The 23,784-nt window shown below is 32.4% G+C and overlaps 2 protein-coding genes across 3 annotated transcripts; one reads left to right on the top strand and one right to left on the bottom strand.

The window, feature by feature from the left end:
• Positions 1-5,443: 5,443 nt before the first annotated feature.
• LOC107029406 (mitochondrial import inner membrane translocase subunit TIM10) lies at positions 5,444-11,137 on the top strand. The gene is made up of 6 exons (XM_015230809.2): positions 5,444-5,591; positions 5,666-5,706; positions 5,824-5,876; positions 7,074-7,112; positions 7,220-7,289; positions 10,746-11,137. Exons 2-6 carry the CDS (start codon positions 5,671-5,673, stop codon positions 10,791-10,793), a joined length of 246 nt encoding a protein of 81 aa, XP_015086295.1. The 5' UTR covers positions 5,444-5,591; positions 5,666-5,670; the 3' UTR covers positions 10,794-11,137.
• A 341-nt stretch (positions 11,138-11,478) lies between these two features.
• LOC107029150 (serine/threonine-protein kinase BSK5-like) lies at positions 11,479-16,073 on the bottom strand. 2 transcript variants are annotated; one of them, XM_027911889.1, is made up of 10 exons: positions 15,954-16,073; positions 15,114-15,334; positions 14,872-15,007; positions 14,467-14,600; positions 14,277-14,382; positions 13,999-14,084; positions 13,679-13,867; positions 13,148-13,312; positions 12,114-12,227; positions 11,479-11,911 (listed from the first exon to the last, which is right to left on the bottom strand). In XM_027911889.1, the coding sequence occupies exons 2-10, from the start codon at positions 15,264-15,266 to the stop codon at positions 11,669-11,671; spliced, it is 1,326 nt and encodes a 441-aa protein (XP_027767690.1). In that variant the 5' UTR covers positions 15,267-15,334; positions 15,954-16,073; the 3' UTR covers positions 11,479-11,668. The 2 variants fall into 2 exon arrangements, with proteins under 2 accessions (XP_027767690.1, XP_015085979.1); XM_015230493.2 differs by lacking the exon at positions 15,954-16,073 and adding an exon at positions 15,444-15,724.
• Positions 16,074-23,784: the final 7,711 nt, after the last annotated feature.

The raw sequence follows: 23,784 nt of genomic DNA, 5'->3' as shown, positions 1-23,784 counted from the left end.
TGATATGTATTTCTTGTACTTCGCAGTGATATCTATTGACCAAAATGATATGATCAATGATTTAATATAAGAGAAAAGATTGTCAGTGAAAAGATACGCGTATCTTGTCAGACTAAATGAATAAGACCAGCGAAATCAATTGGTGGGAATCATAGATTGATTCAATATAGATGATATAATGAAGTTTGAAGCATGGCTAAATTCTGGTGAATTCACCGGAAGTTAACCAAAATTCAAACTTTGTTTGAAGCATGGCTAAATTCTGGTGAATTCACCGGAAGTTAACCAAACTTCGAACTTCATTATATCATTTGTACCGAATCGGTCTGTGGACTCTCACCAATTCATATTTCTAGCCTTATTCATTTGGTCTGAAAAATATATTTTTTATTGACAATCTTTTCTCTTGTATCAAATTCATTAATCATATCATTATATTGGTTGACTTTGTTACGTCTGCAGCGACAAGTTGTTCACATGCACTTATTTTGTTATAGAATTTATAAAATGTTTGATGTCTACATTAATGGTTTGAGGAATAAAGGAATACGATATACCTGTCCGTGAAGAAATAACAATTTCAAGACCGACATCACATTCTCCCACAAGTTCACTAGCTTTTTTATATAAGCCAGAACTTAGTTTAGAGACTGAGGAGTATCGAGTATCTTCATTATCTATTTTCGCCGATGGGATTTTTTGGAGTCCTGCTGATTTCTTCTGCTCCATGCTAGAATATAATAAAATATACTGAACAATTGTTTTCAAAGATATGTGCAAAAGGAATGAAATATCATGAGTATTTATATACACAAATTTCAGCTCAATCATTAATTTACTAGCCAAATATCCCAATAAGAGTAATCTTTTCTTCATATTGAAAGTTATAATAGGAAATTTATATTTAATTTTACATTCCAATTTTGATTTTATGAAATAGGTAAGTTGACTAATATACTAGATGAAATTTATCAGGTCTAACTAATTAATTATTGTGAATTGTCACTAGAGTTGTCAAAATGGGCTGATCCAATCAAAATCAACTCATTCTAAGGGGCAAAAGAGTTGAATGAGCTAGGATGGGGCTGACCATTTCAATTAATGGGCCTACAAAATAGCAGTCGAACCCAACCCTAAGCAGGCCACGAGTTTGGACGAGTCGATCCTTCAACCAAAAAATGAATAACATTGGTGTCTTAGAAAGAGTATCTAAGAGTATCGAACTTTGATTTCTGATGAACATGACATCAATACATACAAAAATTCATTAATGAATTACACACTTCAGTGAATACTAACAAAAATACATAACAACCAAGATACAACATCGTAAGATTCACTCGAGCAAAAAATATTACATGATTACTTTTTTTATAAACAAGACAACAAAGGAGAAATGAAAAAGTAGACATAAAAACAAAAAGTAGACTTGATTTAGTGAGCTAATGACCCTAAAATGTAAACATCTGCAAATGAGTTAGACTTGATTTTATATTTTTTAAATATTCATTGACAAAATCTTCACAAATAAAACATACTAAGATATATACAATAAATATTTTTAACATTCATAGCCCACAGGTTATCCTATAAGGCGCACGGATTGGGCCTACGAGGTTAGCTCACCAAAAGAGTCTGGGCTTAAAAGCTTCATTTCTAAATGGGCCAAAGAAATTAGGCCCAACACCACTTAATTCAAGGGTTAGGTTTAGCGACTTAACGAGTCGATCCCATTTTGACAGCTCCAATTGTCACGCTTTGAGACTACTTTTTAGACGCAACACGATATTTAGAGCAATATGTGAGCCCAAGCTAACTTTATGACATGACATTGATTAACATAAATCAATAGAGAATTTGGATTATAAATGCGGAAGCTAAATTTGAAATATATGTATAAATTAAATAATACTAAGATAGACTAGTATCTGAAAGAAATAACATGAGTGAAATCTATATCTAACTAAACTATGTGAAAGCCTCTATTTATATGAGTTGTTTGGACAAAACCCCTAGCTAACTCCAACTATCTGCAAATCGAAAGAAATGACTGAAAAGAAAGATAAGAGTTGTCCTCAAACTGATACAGTTGCTTGCTGATCAGAAATAATACTAACTGCGAACTAGACATTAAGCGTCAAAATATATATTAACAAACAATATAGGCAAAAAGTATGTTGTTAGTACTTTAAACAAGTATGTAAGATAATACATGACAAATGTAACGTAACATGATGATTGATGAATTTATAAAACATATTGATGCATGACCACATAAAATAACATGAAACTGAGGTTATACATTGAAATACACAAGTACAAGATCACACAATAACAGAAAGTCTAATTATTGAAGATACTAACACCAACATAAATTATGTGAGCTATTACATGAAGTTCAATGCACTTCTCCATACCTAAAATAGGATGTCCAATACTTCCCAAGATAAGGGAGCTTATGTGGATTCACTAAGGTAAAATCTATAAAGACTATTTCTATTATGACACGTAATTTTGGAATTTTGAAATTTTTTATTAAAGGTCCATGGACGTTGATCAAAATTTTTCATCCCTAAAACCGTTAAGTGCTAAGTATAACTCTCATGAAACATGCATATAAACTAGAAGCAGTGATTCTGATCATATCGATAAATATTAAGTAACTTATAGATCTTAATAACTGAAAATAATTTGAGAGATACTTTATTTGAAAGCATCGAAATCATTGAATACACATTTGAAACAACATAATTCTAAATCATGAAAATACTTATAGGCTATGGGTTTATGAAAATATCATTGAAAGCATGGAATTATAATTAAAGCCGTACAATTGGATATTAATTATGAAGAAGAATTAAAATTCATCAAGATTTCATAGAGTGCATAAAAATCTCAGATTGTACAAATCATAAATATAAAAATTGAGAATTTTTTTAAAATTTAATGGGTGAAGGAGTATCCATTGATAAAATCTCTCATACTAAGAGTAGAAACCCTAAATTGAATCTTGAAAATGAGGCATGAAGCTAAGATCCCTTGTTTTTGCCTTGAGAGAAAAGAAATTGCTTTAAGGAAGTTATTAGTGCAAGTGAGAGTTTAAACTGATAAGAATACTTTAATCTCATTCAGAATAGGTCAAAACGACTGGTATAGAAATTAAAAGAGTATTGAGAAGCTAAAACGACCCTCATTAAAAATTATCGGAGGTCATCCACAAGAGCATATACCGACCGTAATTCCTTCTGCGAGTTGTAGATCTCACGCGTAAAAGACATGATGAAATACTGAGTTTATGATCTTCCAAACAACGAATCCAAATCATGACTCGTAGTTCATTATATAATTCATATAGGAATATACTGAAGTGCATAGTCTCTGGGTTTGGCCTACAAAACCCTTTTCACGGACCGTAGTTTCAAATATGACTCTTACATAGGCTTATAAAAGTGAGTGATATGATTGAGCTATGAAGATTTAAGACTTTGATTTACGAGACCTTTCACGACTCAAATCATCTATGACCGTAAAACGTTTTAGTCCTGATCAAGTTACTTTTTCAAGTTTCTAAAGTTATTCTACCACTTGTGTTCATGACTCATAAAAGGGTTTACTAGATATAAACTCAACTCATAAATCTCAGACTTAAATTCTTGTTTTTATAGTCTCACCTACGAAATTCATCTACAACTTGTGATTTCATTTACGATCCATAGAAGATTTTCACAAAATTAAAAGAATTATGTATATTTGTACTTTTGGAACTGTACAACCTTTAATCTAAACAAGGAACTTGTGGGGTGTCATAATATCTCTCCATTGAAAACATTTGTCCCAAATGGAGTCTAACTAGGTTGAAAATAGTAAAGAAAAATCTGCAATCTAATACCGAAAGCTAAACCCTGAAAACTTAAGGAATAACTAACTCCGAACTAAAAAATGAACATTAAGTTGATTTTGTAAACATGTATGCATACTACGACATGAAAATAAGTGAAAGACAAAAATATGAAACGAAATACCACAAATGAACTATTACCTCACATTGGAATTGAATCGGAAGGAAAGAAAATAGGGATACATAGTCATCTTATATGTTTCGACTTCCCAAGTAACATCATTAATTAATTCATTCCTCCAAAGAACTTTCACTGAATTGTCTTTTTTATTTTTCAACTTATAAACTCGACAGACAAGAATATGAACTCGACCTCTTCGTAAGAGAGATTTTTCGTCACATTAATACTCTTTAAAGGCGTAACTGAAGTCGGATCACCAATACATTTCTTCAAGAAGAGATTATAAAACACTGGATGCACTGATGCTAAATCTGAAGACAATCCAACTCATAAGACACATTATCAATATGCCTCATAATTTGGTAATGACCTACGTTAAGGAGACTAAACTTTCCTTTCTTTTTAAACTTAATCATCCCTTTTATAGGTGAATTCTTTAGACAAACCTACACACTTATTTCAGATTCAAGCTCTTTTCTCCTTACACCAACATAAGATCTACTCTGGATTGTCTTCAACCTGTCTCTAATAGGTCAATTTTTCTCGATGGCCTCATGTACTTACTCAAGGCCATATCAAAGCTACTTCACCAACTTAAACTCAGCCTATATGAGACCTACACCTCCTATTTGTGGAATTATTTTTCCTTTAATAATCTATATTACCACCTCATTAATTAAGTTAAGATTTTAATTTGTATAAACAATAAACTTCAAATGAGATATAAAATAATTATTAAAACTTTAACTATATAATAATAATTAGGCAAATTGTAGCTAGAGAGACTCATTATGTTTCAACTCTTACCTATTATGAAATTTCTCCTAAAGAAAATAAGTAAATTATTAAAAAATTAAAAAAACATGTTTTTTAAAAAATACACACACGCACACATACTATAATTTATAGTATGATTTTACACGTGTATCCTTATTTTCAATAGCACTTAGTGTTTTTTTTACAAAATTAATATCGAATAATTAAATAATATGTAGAAAATTCCAACACAATATTTTTGTTTTTCTAAACTTGTCAATATAAAGTATTTCCTCTATTATAATTTATTTTTCTTACTTTTTTTTTAGTTCATTTAAATAATAATGTCTCTTTCTTTAAAAGAAATCTTTATTTCAAAATTTCATATTAATTGTCCATGTTATAAAAAATAATGTCTCAAATTATTATATCAATTTACAAAATCAAAATATTAACATATTAATTACATTTTTCCCATTTACATCTTACTATCAATTCTTTTTAAAAGTATACTCAAGTTTCTACGGTTTTCAAAATAAAATAAATTATTAAGGTGTAAATTAGTAAAACTATATCTCTTATTATAATTTATTACTTATATAAAATCATATATACAATAAAATATTTTGATATAAAATCAAAGAAATGAATTGAAAGTAAAGAAATATTTATTATTATTTGGAGAGACAAGTACACATTAGTTTAACCTCAAAACTCAAAACTCAAAACCCTCACAAGTCCTCTTTCTCTTCTTTGCGCCTCTCATTCTTGGATTCACTTTCTGGGGTTTTACCTAATTTTCCATTCTTGAAAAGGGTATGTAAAGTTCAATTCTTTTTTGGGTTTTCAGTTTATATATGTATGTTTCTAATCTCTCTTTACTCTTACAGTTATAATGGCTGGTGTTCCTTCTAACCTTGAAAGAGAACAGGTTTTTTTTTTAATTAACTATATGCTATTTATTGCTTCTGTCTTAATGGGGGTTTGTTTTTGATCTATTTGTGTTCTTTTGAAACTAAAGTCTTGATTTTTATTTGGGTGAGAGCAGATATTCTCTATGGCAGAGAAAGAGATGGAGTATAGAGTGGAGATGTTTAACAAGTAGGTATCTTTTAGCTTTCTTGAATGTTTGGAAGTATACTCATTTGCTTGATTTTGCTGAAACTAGCTAATTGTGTAAAGGATGATTTGTCTATGTGTGGTATTGGTACATTGAAATAAGTATTACCTGGTGTAATCTCACAAATTGGGTCGAGGAAGTAGGAAGGTTGGTGTATCGCAGCCTTACCCGACCTTGAGAAGGTAGAAAGGTTGTTTTCGATAGACCTTAGTTCAAGTAAAACTTATAAAAAATCAAGTATGTAAATCGGATACTGTTGTGAAGTAGTGAAGAATCCATGATTAAAACAATGAGAAGGCAGTGGTAGGAACAACAAATAATATGATAACCTAAGCCAAATGAGATAATAAAGTCAAAGAAAAAGATAGGAGAGTAATTTAAAAAACACTAATAAGGAAACTGGAAACTACACAATGCTCGATTACCTACTAACCTTCTATCATAATACTCTACCTCCAAAACTTCCTATCTAGGGCCGAGTCCTCCGTATGTTGTAGGTGTGTCATGTCTTATCTAATCATTTCATCTCACTACTTAAATAAGTAAGTACCTGAAAATTATATGCTAATTCTTTGGTGTAAACAACTTTTTACTACTAATATGTGTGTTGGGAACTGGGATTTATGATGCCAACATCAAATGTTCCAGATATAAAGTTAATGAGGAAGACCTGCTGTGAATTGTGTAAACCTTCTCATACTAGTAAGAGAGGGGAAAACTTTGCTTATTAATTTGTAAATATTATATACAGTTTTCACATGTGATTTGTGACCTAATTCTTTTTCTTGGGACAAGTACACAAACATACTTTGTTGACGGATGGTGAGAGCTATGCTGTTTCCACAGCACCTTTTGAGGGAATTGAGTGGGGAATGTTTATACATCTAAAGGCCTAAATTAATCAAAGAGAAGTTCATTCATGAGGCGGTTTACATAATTTGACATTGTAATCAAGTCGCTCAAAAGGTGCCGAAGGAACATTAGAAATGCTAGTTTATAATATATGCTACAAAATTCTTAACATAATGTTTGGAAGTAATTTTTGTCACTGCATAAAGGTAGTGTTATCTGTTTTCTAGTTTTTGTCTTGATTTGCTGGACTTTAGTTCATATTTCGCATCCTGTCTACTTCTCTGATTTCTTACCTGCTCTTTTTTCCTTTAAAAACTATAATTCAGGCTTACACATACATGCTTCAAAAAATGCGTCGAGAACAAGTATGTTACTCATTCTTCTTATTCTTCTGGCCTAATATGAGTTTTGTGCATCATTTTCTCAAGATTTAGTTTCTTGGCTGACAATGCATTTGTAAATGGCTTTACAGGTACAAGGACTCGGAGTTGAACATGGGTGAAAATAGTTGTATTGACCGATGCGTTTCAAAGTACTGGCAGGTAAGCCATGGCTGTGCGTTCTCACTTCACTAAATGTTGGAGTTAACCTGGTACATGTAATAAATACACATATATTTACTTTCAAGTGGTAAAATTATGTTGGTTGCATTAGCCATATCATCTTACTTTGTCTAATGGAAATGGGTTAGCCTTTTCTGAACAAATTGAGTAGTTATACTAACTTTTAAGAGACGAGTAATCTTTCCTACTGACAAAATTCTGTGACCTTTGGTAGTTCTCTGGTTTAATCATAATTGTTTTTCCCCTATTTTCATTTCACATATTATGTTGATGCGTGAAAGATATATTTTAACCAAATTACTTTAATAGAATAGATGACTCACTGCTTAAAGTGGATTAATAGCCTGGGTGGCCAAGCATTTGGGACTTGGGAGACCAGAAGTGCCTGTTCTTAGAAAGTGAAGTGTAGCAAGCTTTTAGGAGAAAAACAGTTCTTTTGATGAGTAGCATTAGCTGCTTTTCAGAAGATAAACAATTTAGGAACCTAGTTCATGAAGGTGAAGTGAGGGATTTCAATGCTTATATAACTTACTACCATGGCTGAATGGAAAGTAGTTGGCAGGTGGTACACTTGGTCAAATGGCCTGGCTTTATAGTAGGATTGACAGGGACCTGTGTATCCAAGTTTACTCATAACTTCTGCCCAAAATGAAGTAGTGGTGATGGACCCAGGGTCCTCTGACCATACACCATTAATTATCACCTTTGACTAAGATAAGACATGACCCTAAACCATTTAGGTTTTTCAATTGCTTTGCTAAGCTCAAAGACTTTCTGCTACTGTCAAAGATGCTTGGGATACTCCAACCAGGTTTGATTATAAGGGGGCTGGCTATGGTAGAAACTGAAGCTGGTGAAACAAGGTCTATAACACCTTAATCGGAAGGAATTCAATTATGTGGATATCAGAGTCCCTAACAATGCATACAAAGACTAGCTGATGCACAAGCACAAATGAGGGACCATAACCATTCATCTGAACTGTTTAATGAAGAAAATTCACTCAAATTGAGTTTGAGAAGTGTAGTATAGTGGAGGAAAGAAAGCATATTAAAACAGAAGTCTAGGACTAAATGGCTGCAACTTGGTGAAGACAACACTGCATATTTCTTTGCCACCTTTAAATGCGGATAAGTCCAGAATAGAATTAAATGCCTTGTATATTAGCCAAAGTCAGATCCTGCAACATCCAAATGAATCTGAAGGTGAGATAATGAGAATCTACAAAGATCCAAACATCATGTAAAATGGAAGTTGCAAATCTTGAGAGCAACAGTCGGATTTGATTGCCCTGTCCCAAGGAAGAGGTGTATTCCCTGATGAGTATTGATCATCAGAAGGCCTCTGGTTGTGATGGTTTTAGTGCCCACTTCTTCAAAAGAGCATTGGGGAGGAGGTTAATCGGGCAGTAGTAAGTTTCTTTAATCATGGTGACATGCAAAGACCTATACTACATTATTTTTTCAAAAAAATTAAGAAACAGAGATTGAGACAGATTCACTGACCCAATATATGCCAAAAGGTGCTCTGTTACTCTTCCCATCAGTCAAGTCTACAGTAGATGCATAATATTTCTTTGCCGTTGAAATTTTTAATTATACCAGCACCTGTTAAAGTCGTGACGTGAGTGATTATTTTATGGCTAGTATCAGAAAAATGCATGCAATGGGGCATTGCTATCGGCGAAGCAAGTTCTGCATAAAATCAGAGAATTAACATGCAATCCAAAACACCCTTATTCTTAAGCATCAGCCAGATTGTCCAGGAGATCACCAAAGTAATATGACTCTTAATCCAAAATATTGAAGCAGATATCAGAAATTCTTTCCATTTTTCATGTGTGAGAAACTTCTTGAAGGTATTGCAAGCAAAAGTACTTCATAGGTTAACCATTTACCCAGTATCAGCATTTTCATCCTCTTTTTTTGAGGAAGAGAGTTTTTTTTTTTTTGAGAAAGAAAAAGTAAATAGAATCATTGCCTGACCCATTCATCAGTTGGCTCACTTTGCTTCGCACCACAGCTGCCACCATCCAAGCTCCCTTAATCAGCCCCTCCTCTCCCTTACCGTCCGACATCACTCCATCCTCATCCCACCCAGCCAGTACCAGGCCTCCCTCTTCTGTCCCACTTGCCACCAACTTCACCCTCTCCCGTTCTCCATTCAAACAGCCACCCCTTCACAGCTAGTCACTCCCATATCCCACCCCACCAACCCTTCCCTAGAGTCCCATCAAACCCCTCTTGCATTTCATCCAGGCTCCAGCACCCATTCATTCTCTATCTCACTCCCCTCTATTCTTCCTCCTCTGCTTGGTCCCCTCTTCTGTTACCAATCCTCCCTTAGTACCCTAAAAGTTCCTACTGTTACCATCCTTCCTACTTCCTCTTTTCCTTTTTTGTGAGGGTGGGGTGAGGATTGATTTCTTTTCTTCTCCTTTAGATTATTATCTTTTCTTGACAAGGTAAATAGTTTTATCAGTAATCGAGGGAAACCCTATATCCAAGTCATATGCCACAAGGATAACTTTAGGTTTCTCTGAAGCATTCGTGGATCCAATCCACATTTTTTTGCTATCATATCAAAAGACTTTTCGAGTTAGCTTCAAAAATTGACTCCCTCAACTTCTGTAATCAAAGAGGCAGTGGTCTTACACATTTCTCTAACTAGAAGAAAGCTACATTTTGTTCAATAACTAGGTCCAAGTAACTGTTCCAAAAAAACCCACTTGTTCTGATATTTTTGTGCCTAAGCAAGTTTGGGTCCCAAGAAGTTAGAATATGAAGTTTATATTTGAGGTTGAAATTAAAGTGAAGAACATATCCACTGCGAGCCCCAAGTCTGCATAACGAGAAAATATATAGAGAATCAGATTGAAGTCCATAAAATTCTCCTCTCATCTCCCTATTTCTGCACATTGATGGCTTTTTTTAAAACATCCAGCTATCACGTCAATGTTAATTTCTAGTTAACTTCTGAGTAAGCATAATAATGTGCTCTGACAACTTCCCTTGTATATACTGCTGTTTTAAGTGTCTCCCTCCCTGCTTCACCAAAATTTTCACTCAAGATTTTAGTGAATGAGGTGGTGATAATCTTCTTGGGCCGAGGGTCTAGCAGAAACCACCCCTCTACCCACAAAGGTAGAGGGGTAAGCTCTATGTACACCCTACCTCTCCAGACCCCACTTATGGAATTATACTGGGTATTGTTAGTGTTGTTGTTGAGGTGGTGATAATCTTGATATTCATTAAATTTCTGCGCATCTTATTACTGCTAAATAAATTTAGGTAGTTACCGCAGTGTGGTAGTTGCAGTAATATTGGTTTGGTATCTATGCTCCTTTAACTTCAAGATATTTAGTTGAGGTTGTTGTACTTCTTTTTCTTCAAGATCCAACAATAACTAAGCACACCATTTCAATATTTTCTGCAGGTGACTAACCTTGTGGGGACGCTTCTTGGGAACACTCGACCCATGTAATAACATTTTCCCATTGTCTACTTCGTGGTGTTCGAATAATCTATCAGGGAGAACAGCAAAGAAGAGATTGATAATCCTTTTCTTTATTTCTCGAAGATGTGCCTCTTTGAACAAATTTTACTATATTTAGAAGATATTTCCATTTTACTCCTTGACAGTATAGATGATCTGAACCAATGTGTAATGGCTATGGATAATTTTTTGTGATACAATAGATAAATTTCCTTCTGGCCAAAATGTTAGATTTTGATGTTGCAAGAATGAATTTCAGAGTGTTTGGCCTTGACGTTGGAGCATCTTTTACTTGATGCAGGAAATCAGTGTCCATGGTTTATAGTTTGCTATGTTTTCGTTCTAGTTCCATATTTGTTGTTCTCTATACATAATATACATGTCATTGACAACTGTTTGTGGTGGTATTATCAAATTTGATGAAGTACTTGATGTTAAGAGTTGTGAGCATGTCCCTATAATAAATCATATTTGGTCTTTGTGCAAGTTAAATCCACAACAAAGTTCATACTTATCATCTCTCACTAACATTTTCCACGTATAAGATATGGTAGAAAATGCATAGGGAGAACAGAAAGATAGATACACTCTGCCTTTGTTATGAGTTCTTGCCATGGTCACATTGATATTTAATGATGAAAGCTGAATTCCATTACTTTCAAATGAACAATAATGAATAGAATGTTCAACTGAGATAATCTTTCACCAAATGTCAGAAACTACTTCCAAAATGGGAAGAACAAAACTTGAATATTAACATTCAACAACCAATTGTGTTCATAAACCCTTTAGGTGTTGCTTTTGTAGATAAATACAAGAAACTCAATACAATAAAAATCGAAGAAACTCAAATCTATACAGTTTCAGTTTTTGTTCCTTTTTGCTTCCAACTTTGTAGCTTCTTTAAGAGCTTCTTGGGCATCATTCTCAATCCCAAGCACAAAGAGTCCAGCAGCCTGTAGGTAAAAGGCAGTTGGCCATTCAGGGAAAACCACCTGAGCTTGCATTGCATCCCCTAGAGCTTCTTGTGGCAAGTCGCTCATCAGATAACACAAGCAACGCCTGGCATATACGGTTGGTGATACCATGGTTCCTCCATCAATGAACTATATATTAAACAGAAAAACATGTAAGTCTGCCTTGTCTTGTTCAAATAGCTGAATACTTTAAGAGACATTTTTCATTTTGAGCTTTTACTGAACATCAAGAGGAATTTAATCAAGTCTTCCTGCAATTGTTTTACGACTATGATAAAAGCATCCGCATTTTAGCCATTAACATAAACAAACATATTTGCTATGGTCAAACCTGTGTGTAGCAGTCAATAGCAGTAATGAAATCCTTGGCTCGGAAAGCAGCATCGCCATGCTTTTTAGAATTCAAGGTTTCCTGCATCTGATTTGTCCACATTTGGAACGAAAGCTGTAATGGAATCGCAAAATAACAAAATCAAGACCAAGTCATACCAATAAAAATAAGACATGATTTAGTTGTGGGGCAATTGAGATATGAAGATGAAAACACATAACAAACAAACAGTATAATACTGAACTTGTAAATTATCATAAAATGTTAAGATATCTTATATTGGCTTATTGTAATCCTTTTGTTTGACAATCAACAGACAAAATCTAAAACTTTTACTATCATATCTGAAGGATACCACATGGGCTTAGATGATGACACCAGGTAGGCCCTTTGCTAATTGATGGAAAAAGAAACAGAATAAGTAAATTTTAGAAGGCAAAACATAGTGGACTCTCTTTTTGGTAATAATTAGAGGAACAAAAGCATGATATTAAAGTTGAATCATTAACATCTTACTTACCTCTCTCAATGAGGCATTATTATCTTAGATCTTCTTTTGGGCAGGAGGAGGAGAAGTAAATTTTCTGCATCTAAAATTAACCTTTTAAAAGTGGTTTCTTATCAAGAATACCATGATAAGAAACTATTATGGAAATTCTCCCTCCGTTTCAATTTGTTTGACAGATTTTGACTTGGAATGAAGTTTAAGAGAACAAAGAAGACTTTTGAAACTTGTGGTCTTAACTAAACATGTGTAGAACGTAACAAAAATGTCCTTTAATCTTATGGTCTTAAACATATCACACGGAAAGTTGAAATTAAAGTGTTCACAGAAATGGAAAAAAATCTGATCTTTTTTAAACCGACTAAAAAGGAGAGGGAGTAGAAACATGTCATTCATCCAAGGTGCTAAAGAGAGGGTAAATTGTATTAGGTTGTGAGAAGAATATCTAAGCCAGAAGACATCTTCTTTTATATATTTTGAGAAACAAAGCTGCTAATGAATAGTTCAATTGAGTAAAGAAAAGGAAGACCTCATTGGCAATTCCTTCATCATCCTTGTACCCACTCTTTTCCAATATTTCATGAAGGGCAGTAAGATCCTTTCTCAAGCATGCTTCACCCATTGGTGTCAATAATAATGGCTGAGGTGGGGTTGCAGTTCCATGTGGAATACCCAACAAAACATGTGATGGCACCTGGATTATATCAATGGCAAACATGGGCTCCAAGCATTATATAAAACAAAATTAAGGAGAAACCAAGGTGATTCATCTGAAGAATACATAGCAATTAAAATATAATATGTTCCCTTGAAGGTTTCAGTTTCCATTGTTAACTAAATAGAAAATATGAGATAGCAAAACATGGGATATATCCACACTATAGTAACATAATCAACCTTACTATAGTGTGTTCCTAGACAACCAAATAACACAATGTGAAAAGGAGGTGTTTATCTGTTTGGCATTGATCAATTTTTGATCTCACAAATGAAAGAAGGTTAGTAGCAGTTCTTTAAATGTTTCTGTGATCTGTATGTAAGTCAAGGGGCATAGGCGTACCTCTGTTTCTTTCTGAAGAGACATAAGTGAAGTGACGAGAGATTTTGCATTTGGCCTCTCACGTGCCTCATATTGTAAACAACGAGTGGCTAGCCGAACAAGCTCACTTCCATCATCATTTGAAAAATGACCCTCCAAACAAGAATCCATAAGCATCAAAAAATTCTTCCCTCGAATTAGATCAAGTGCCTACAAGAAGGTAGAAGAAACCGTGCTCTTCAAGTTCAGGAACTCAAGTAATAGAGTCGATAAACAAAGTTCAATTTATACAGGATTTCATATAGTGCACATCCTTAGGTCCAAAATCTTTTGCAACTTACATGGCTTGGAGGAATATGCTTTCCACTCAAAAGATCTAGCAACATTGTTCCAAAGCTGTAAACTACGCTTTCAGGGGTCACTCTTCCTGCCAATCATAAACACATTTCAACTTTCACTTAGGCTGAATTAAGGAAAAGACAGTAGCATAATACTAAAAGAAATGCCTGAACTTATTGGTAAATTATTTAAGCAGATCTTTCTTGACACTAAAGCTTTGCGGTGAACAACAAAATTCCATCTCACAACACTTTGGATTGACAAGAAAATCATATTTGACCTGTTTTCAAGTACTCTGGGGGAGTGAAAGCCAAGTTTGTACTATAACTCTTCCCGTCTCTACTGTTCTTCATCAAGCCAAAGCAAGAGAGTCTAGGATTACCATCCTGCGAAAAAGCTAACCAATGTAAGGCGCACTACACCTAACACAACCTAGTTATAACAAAAATTGCAGTAGAATCAATATTTACCTGATCGAATAAGATTCTATAAGCATTAAGATCGTGGTATAATGCCCGACCTTTGCTACTGCAGTAGTCCAAAGCTTGCGCTAGATAAAAAGCAACCCTCAACCTCATCGCCCATTTCATAGGTTGATTCTCCCCTAGTTCCATTTCAAAGCATTTCAACTATCAGCATCAACCACAGACTCATAAATAAATTCCATTGGAGTTGATAAAAGCAAACACAATTGACACACAATAACAGTCGATCTGCCTTCAACAACAAACAATTTATGCTCATATCACTTCTCTCTGACTTCGAAATCACGGACTTAACTATGATCTAGATCACAACAAATCCCATCACAACATAAAGTTCCTATAATTCTCATTTCTGAGTTACAAAATTCTGGCGATGGGGATTGGACTCACAGTGAAACAAATGCTTAGCAAGGGTCTCATTAGGCATGAACTCAGCGACCAGCAATTTTTCCTCCCCTTCACAGCAACATCCTATTAGATTCGCCAATCGTTCGCTCCTCAGATTCCCTACAGCTCTAGCCTCATCCTTTACAACACATAAACATTGTCCAAAGTATAAACAAAACCAATTCATACACAAGAAAAGGTTACAAATTGGGACAATTGAGCAACAGAGTTATAACAAAACTAACCAAGAATTGACGAGAATCAGGCCAAGCAGACCTATTAAAGCGTTTAACAGCAACCCAACGACCATTCTCAAGCAACCCTTTATAAACTACATTTGGAGCTTTCTCTCCATGCTCAGACACAATGTTTTCAGATGAAAATCCATTGGTAGCCATCTTCAACTCATCAAGACTAAACTCAGTAAAAACTGGAAAAGCATTTTTCTCATTTTTACCACCATTCTCTGCCAACACAAAACAAAGTAAAAAATCTCATCTTCACATTCAAAGAACTACATAAAACACACACACAGACAAAGTCAATAGAAATATAACAAGCAAGAAAATAAATACCCAGATCAGATGAATCAAGAAGGGATGGTTTGAGATGAGAATGCCACCAACAAAAAGAGAATTTTGAACAACGAGCACCCATTTGACAGAAAATGAAAACAGCAAAAAACAACAAGATTTCTTGAAAAAGGAGCAACCTTTATGGCTTTACTGTTTTTTTCAAGAAACAAACAGAGACCCAATTTATAGAAATTCAAAGAAAAGATGCTTCTTTTCTTATTAAGCTTTTGCACTTCTCTTTATGGTGTGCAAGCAAACATGACAGAAGAGAAGAAGAAGGCAAATGGGAAGAAAGAAAAAGGAGGGATTTTTATAGCTACTGTGTTTTTTCTCTTGAGGGAACAAACAGTGACCCCAATTGTTGTTGGAATCCAAAGAAAGGATCTTTTTGCAGAAATTTACAGTACCCTTTTGATGATTCTGTTAGTGTTGTAATTTGAAGCCTTTTTAAGAGCATGCAGAAAAGAAGAAAAAGGAAGTATGTATAGTATTATAGCTAGTAGTATGTACCAATATGGTTTGTGGTATACTGATGGGAGTGTTTCACTCTTAATTAATATCGTTCGAGTCTTGGATATAGAGAACATTCTATTGAAACCGCCACCTCCAAACACGGCAATATACAATTCGAATTTACACGAAACTTTAATGTGGGCTTCAAATTTCGAGTTATAAAATTAAAAAAAAAGCCAATAGTGTGTGATTTATTGGATGAAAATAATTACAAGAGAAGAGCAAACAGCCAAGCCAACACACAGTGTGTAGCTTTTTCTTCACTTTCATGTCTCTCTTTAGAGAGGAAGCCATGTGTGGTTGCTGCTAAAGAGAATTGACCTTTTTTTCTTTATAAAATACTTTCTGGATTTGTTTGTTCGATTTTAACTTAATATAAATTTTAAAAAATTATAAATTTTTAATATTATTATTTATATTAAATATCAATTTTATATATTAAAATATTATTTAATTATATAAATATTATACGAAAAGTTGAAATAAAAAAGTTACTTTTAAATAAAAGGAAGATTATTATTAAACAGAAACGAAACTAGGACAATTCCTTTCCTTTTTAATGATGATTTTTCTTTTTAATATAATTTAATCTCTATTTTTTTATATGAGACGTTTAAAATTACAAGATTAGAAATTATATTGATATATTGTTTTATTTGAATCGAGATACTTTAAAAATAGTCTCTTTCAATCTACGAGATAGGAATAAAATTTACATATATTTTAATCTCTTCAAATATCACTTATATATATATTTTATTGTTGTTATTATTAGATTAAAATTAAATAAATAAATTAAAACGAAGGAGTATATAAATCTTCTCTCTTTCTTTTGTTTTTGTAATTTTTCTGATTTAAAGTTTGAATTTACTCATCATTCCTCTTGTGAATCCCACTGTCACTACTAATGGCCCCCACGACTTCCCTTTTTGTACATAAATAGAGAAGATCTATGTACTACTCCTCCACCTAACCATATTGTATCACCCGTTTAGACATGTAGTATGAAATTATGATTTAAAATTAAATATGAAATTAAATTAATATAAAATTAAAGTTTTATTTAGGATATGATTTAAATTTTATAAATTTGTATTTTTTAGAAATTAAGAATTTTTTTAAAATTTTACACAATTTTATCGAGTGAGTAAATTGTGATTCATAAACAAGATATTAGAATATTATAAGGTGTATGCATATTTGCAATTACAAAATTTTTAGGGATACATAATTTTATATAATTCACTAGCTAGCAATAGTAATAACTAGCTATTTCATAATATAAAATTTTTCATATAGTACGAACAATTAATGATACTAAATCTTTGCTCAAAATCTCAATGATTAAGACCTACTTGGATCAAACAACAACATATCATTGTAATTTCATTTGAGTAGGATCTGTAAATGGTAAAGTATGTACATACCTTACTTCTGCCTTGAAAAGTATAGATTATTTTCAATAAAGTTTCTATTCATGAAAAAACAATTCAAAGCAGATTAAGCCCTCATTAGTTTGCACTTAATGGAAGTCTGAATCTTAATCATTCAGATTCAGCCTATCAAGTATGTTTGGTTTTTAGGTCTGAATCTAAATCATTCAGATTCAGCCCATTAAGTTCATTTTTTTTTTAAAAAAAGCCTCTTAATAGGTCTGAAGAGGTCTGAATGCATCAGATCTGTAGGAGACTCTTAACAACATTCAGACTCATTTAATAAGTTATCAAATAATAAATCATCGCTTCTCTGCTTTAAGCGTGCCTTTTTATCTCATAACTAAAAACTTTCTTTCTCTATTCTCAATTAAACACCATTTTTCCCTCTTGAACTGGTAAGTTTTCATAAATCCTTTCAAATTTTTTTATATTAATAATTTTCTTGTATTGACTTGTCAAGAACACTGTTGGTGTATTGACGTTTATTAAGGTTTTTGAATGAAAAAAATTGTACTTCCAAACCATGATTATTAAAACTTTTAGAACTTTTTTTTATTAAATGTTGAAGTAAAACTTTTATGATATTTTATTAATTCAATGTTAATTTCACATGCTCATTGACATATTGAAAACAAACAGAATTAATTATTTAGTGTTCAGATTTAAAGACCACATCTTAATATTCAGATGTGTATTCAGATCAAAACACCTGAATCTTAATGCAAATCTTAACATTCAGATGTGTATTCAGATTCAGACCTCTTAATCTTAATGGAAACAAATGAGGCCTAAATTGGGGATAACAAAGTGGAGAAGCCATGAAAAATACTATAGAGAGCATGCCAAAGCAGTGTAGATACTATAACATACTACTACGATAATTGAAATACAAGAACAACAGATAGTAACAAAAATTGAAGGATAAGAAACTACAAGAGTAATACTACGACTAATAATATATAATATAAGGGAAAATAGGAAAATTGCATAAGTAACCCCCAACCTATGCCCGAAATCCTAAAGATACACTTGTATTTTACTAAGCTCCTATTACCTCCTCGAACTTATTTTATAAATAATTTTCTATCCTTTTTCGGCCTACGTGGCACTATAATTGAAAAAATTGTAAACATGCATTGGGCCCACAAGATAGTGCCACATAGTCGAAAAGGGGTAGAAAATTATTTATAAAATTAGTTCAGGAGGGTAATAGGACCTTAGTATAGTATAAGTGTGTCTCTGAGATTTCGGATATAGTTCAGGGGGGTACTTATGCATTTTTCCGGAAAAATAGGACAACGCTCAACTATTTACTAATATTCTATCATAATTTGTTTCTTTCATAATATCCTATCTAAGGTCATATCCTCGGTAAGTTGAAACTATGTCATGTACGGTCTAATCAACTCTCCTCAATACTTATTAGGCCACATCTAACCCTACTGAAGTCATCTATATTCATCTTTTCACACCTTCTCACTAGGACTTCACTCTTCTTATCTTCACATGTCCGAATCATTTCACGCTTTCTTTTTGTATCCTATACTCCACTAGAGACACTCCCACCTTAGCTTGTCCCAAATATCTTCACTTGTGATATTATATTTTCTAGTATATCCACACATCCATTTCATAATCCTCGTTTCTGAAATTTTCATCTTCAGGACGTGAGAATTCTTGACTAATCAAAATTTTGCCTTATACAATATAGTTGGCGTAACCATCACTATGTAAAACTTACCTTTTAGTTTTGGTGACACCTTCTTATCACATAAGACTCTTAAGTTGGCCTTCATTTTATTCACCATGCATCAATTTGATGTGTGACATCATCGTTAATCTCCCCTTTTATTGGATAATAGACCCAAGATGCTTGAAACTCCCATCCTATTGGATGGCTTGGATATTCCCTTACTTCGACACCAACCTCATGTTTTACATTACTGTACTTACACTTCAAGTATTATGTCTTGGCCCTTCTCAACTTAAAGACATGCTGGATAAACATGACCCTTAACTTGGCTTCAGCTGATAACTATGACTCTTAACTTAAAGTGTGCACAAGTAGGCACTTAAAGTTGTATAAATTTGAACAAATAGACACATTTGTCCTACATGACCATACATGGAAATTTTGTGCCCTACGTGGCGTCTGACATGTATTATGTTGTAGGTCACGTGTGTCTACTTGTTCAATTTTATACAAATTTAAGTGCCTACTTGTGCACACTCAAAGTTGGAGGGCGCCGACATAGTTGTCCGCTGAAGCCAAGTTAAGGGTTGTATTTATGTATTATTCCCAACTTAAACCCTTTAAACTTAGGAGTTTCTCTCTAAACCTCTACCTTCACATTAACTCCACAGCGAGCCTCGTCTATCAGAATTATGTCATCAACAAATAATACACACCATGACACTTCATCTTGGAATTGTCTCGTCAATTAATCCATCACTAAAGCAAAAAAAATGACTAAGAGTTGACCCATAGTGTGGAGTCCTCTCGTTGTCATTACCCTAATTTTGATCATCATACATGTCCTTGATCGCCCTGTTATACGCCATATGTGCACCTTTTGGCTCTAGTAAATACCATGTGTAAATCTGTCTTCCTCTCCCTATACGGCTTCACCAGTCTCCTAAATTTAGATTTATAAGTTCTTAAATTTTAATACCAATAAACATACTATATTACTTTTAATACCAATAAACATACTAATAACCTAATATCTAAATCATTCAAATTCAGCATGCATTAAGTAAAAAATGAGACCTAAAAATACTTAATATAAAATTAAAAATAAAATTAATTAATTTTATCTCATGTTACCCTTTTAATATTATATATTCTTGCAAGTAACCCATAGTATTAATTTATATAGCTTAGAAATTATTAATTTGAAAAAAATCAAATAAGCTATAATTGATTAATATCATAATTGTTCAAATATTAATAAAATTAGTTTAGACTTTCTCTCAAATAGGCCTGCTTATACTAAAGAGGGATAAGCAATTAGTCATATTTGTTTAAAACTACTTTAAATGTGCCTAACTATAATCCAATAAGTCATTTTAATTTCCTCCTTATGTTGACAAATTTAAAGTGGAAATTGGCCTAAATCAAACCTTGCTGACTTTCTCTTTTTATTTTCATAAAAAAAATGTTTTAAGTTTTTATCAAGATGGCCCAACTACATGGCAAAACAAGAATAAACCAATTTAAGTATGGGGAATGAAATTCCTTTTCAAAGGTCAAAGTCAAGAAAAGAAAAAAGAAAAAAAAAATTGATTTGACACAAAATTATATTATTCATCAAGTTTAGGTGTAGTTTCATTATTTAAGACCATAATTACTGTTAATTTGATTTAAAATCCTGTCTTGTCATTTTCACTTTATTCTATCTTAGACCTAGTACTAGTATTAATCACAATATATTTTGATTTAATAGAACATCATGGAGTGGCATCATCTTCTTTTGGAATTATGTAAATTTCATCTTGAGTTTGTGTGTTTATGACCTATAAGTTAAGGATTTAAATCGTGAAAATAATTTCTTATATTTATATTAATATTATAGTAGATTGTCAACATCATACCATTTGAGGTACGATTTTTCTTAAACCTTGTTAATTCATGATGCTTTGTACATTAAATTACCTGTAATTGCCTTTTTCCCCGCTTCTTCCTCCTCGATTAATTTATTCATTTTTCTATTCAGTAATTATTATTTTTGTGAAATGAATTATAGTACAAAGTTTCTTATATTGAATCCACAAGGAACAAAAGCTAACAAAGCCATAAAACCAGAGATATGTAGATTAATTGATAACTTGAGTTTCATATTTTGTGTAAGAATAGACAATTAGACATGGAACACTTAACAATATTTCACAAGATGTGTGAATAATAGAACATACACGTGTAAGAATTTTCATCTGACAAAATTTGCGAATAATTTAACAAGATAGGTAAGAACAAAAATGATACGAAGTTGTAGTCACCCCCATTCGGTAAAACTTTTAAACAATTTAACAAGATAGATTAAACGAAGATAATATCAATATCTAGCCTTCATGCAGAACTTATGAATAATAGGACAACACATGCAAGATTTCCATATCGAGTTGATAATCAAAGATCTCGAATTTGAATCTAAAAAGAAAATTCGATTTTAAAAAGGGGAAGTAGTCACTAAATTTTGGAGGAAAAACATGAGCAAATAAATAAGTAGGCCAATTATGTGTGTGACTTTGTAATAATGTGTAGCACCACAAAGGTGTCAAAGAAGCATGCAAAAAAGTAAAGTTTTTATACTCACAAACACTAATCATGAAATTGAACATAATTATTTACTCATATATTAGACACCACAATGTCTAGCTGTCTATACACTAGTAAGAATTTAGGTTCTCTTAATTTGAGCTTTTTTTTAATTCTATATCAATTTTATTATAATATGTTGTTTTTAATATCGCAAAATATTATTGTAAAAACATACGATATAACTTTGATTTTGATTCCACATAAAATATGATTATTTCAGAAAAATATTATTATAAAGAATGATTATTACAAAGAGTCATGATGAGTCTAAATTAATCTTATACTAATACTAAATATATTTTATGATAATCTAAAAGTAAAAAAAGCTCTAAACCAAGATATTAAGAAACTAAAATATCAAATAAAGTTGATGACCAGTATACTTTTTATTTTTTTAATATGCATGAATATTAATGTAAAAAACATAAAACACAAATTGTGCCAACATAGGAGCTTTCTTCTTCCATCCATTTTATTTAATGTATTGGTCCATATTGTATTTCTGTTTTTTGTTTGGTGTTTAGTATTTATATTTAAGTTTCGATTAATTCATATATGTAATGTAATACTCATTTAAGGGACAAAAAAAATTCCTTATTAGAATATTTTCATATCAAGATTTAAATTTGAGATATCTAATTAAAAATATGAAAAAATCGTTCTAATATGTAACCATCCCTTCCATATATAATCTCTGTTGTTGGTTCAGATTTTATGATAGTATATACTACATGAATTATATACTAAAATCTTAAAGTGGTTTAAAGCTTTGAAACGTAATATTAAGAAATCAAAACACTATTTTAAATTAGTTGATGGATATTTATGCCCTTTCAAAAATAAGTACTTATGCCTCAATATTAATTTTTAAATGTATAAATCACAAAATTCATATTGAAATATATTTTGTTAAAATATAACCAAGCTCGAGTAGAGCATCTTTACTATTTAGTCATGCGTAAGTGATATGCTATTAGAAATAATTAAATTCACAATAAATTGTTATTGATTAGCAAAAATATAAGCATTACCAGTTAATTGAAGTTTATACATTATTAATTTAAATTAGAACAAATTACATTTAATTTTGATCCCATAAATCTAAACATACTAGATACATGTCTTGGAAGTTCAGAATCTAATACGACTTTGTACAATTATAAATTAGTTCGTATCTAATTAATTAGCTCCTTAAAGTTGTGAGATTTAGGTAAATTAATAACAAAAAAAAACTATTATAAAGTAAAATACCGTAATATGAAATGATAAAAAAAAAAAAAGTGGGACCAAGTTAGTTGTCAAGTGTATCAACAAAGATTAGACCACATGACGACGAAGACTTTTACTAATATAACCAAGCAAAACTAATTCTCGAGGGTTTGTATCGTTGAAAACTTCCTTTTTCTGTTCGAGGTGACTGAGTTAGTCCAACATCAACATGTGGTATTTCACGAGGAGCTACCATAGAACGATTTTCTTAGGCCCTTGGCAATGTTTGCTCAATTGAGCTCGTTGTCTAAAGTTTACATCTTCTATGTAGTTCGCACTCTATTGTACAAAAACAAGCACACTCAAAAGGTAGCAATCGTGGATTTTGAAAAGGAAGGATTGTGCCATCATTGGAATGAAATTGTTAGTCCATGCTCAGTTCAAAAGTTTCTTTACAAATTGTAGGTTCAAACAGAAACAGATAACGTTATTAGCTTTTCGCTCTTCATACATAAAAATATGTTTCACATCAAAAAAGTATTGAGTTCAATTAAAACTGATATCAGTACATCCTTTATATATATACATAGTGAGGATAAAAGCTATTGAGTTTACATGATTCTTAGCGGTTTTGGAGATATGAATTTCAAAAGCAATGAGAGAGAGCCATTATAACGTGCCAACGACCAAATTATTGTTGTCATTATAAAGGACAACTAGGCAACGTGCTGTGCTGCACTTTCCTTTAAAATAAATGTTACCAAACATGAGCAAAGGGAATGTGTGGACATAAAGTGTTGAGTTGGATGTATCTACACACCAGCTCATGCCCATGCTACTTGCCTCATAAAGGAATAACACA

The sequence above is a fragment of the Solanum pennellii genome, chromosome 9 (genome assembly GCF_001406875.1).
Source record: "Solanum pennellii chromosome 9, SPENNV200".
Lineage (NCBI taxonomy): Eukaryota > Viridiplantae > Streptophyta > Magnoliopsida > Solanales > Solanaceae > Solanum > Solanum pennellii.
This window is presented reverse-complemented; position numbering and strand designations above follow the sequence as displayed.

Coding starts and splice junctions, on each gene's coding strand:
- LOC107029406 (XM_015230809.2), top strand. CDS start 5,671: ATGGCTGGTGTTCCTTCTAACCTTGAAAGAGAACAG. Junction 5,877..7,073: donor AGAGTGGAGATGTTTAACAA/GTAGGTATCTTT, acceptor ACTATAATTCAG/GCTTACACATACATGCTTCA. Junction 7,113..7,219: donor AAAAAATGCGTCGAGAACAA/GTATGTTACTCA, acceptor ATGGCTTTACAG/GTACAAGGACTCGGAGTTGA.
- LOC107029150 (XM_015230493.2), bottom strand. CDS start 15,525: ATGGGTGCTCGTTGTTCAAAATTCTCTTTTTGTTGGTGGCATTCTCAT. Junction 14,383..14,466: donor ATAGAATCTTATTCGATCAG/GTAAATATTGAT, acceptor GCTTTTTCGCAG/GATGGTAATCCTAGACTCTC. Junction 13,313..13,678: donor CTCTTCAGAAAGAAACAGAG/GTACGCCTATGC, acceptor GATATAATCCAG/GTGCCATCACATGTTTTGTT.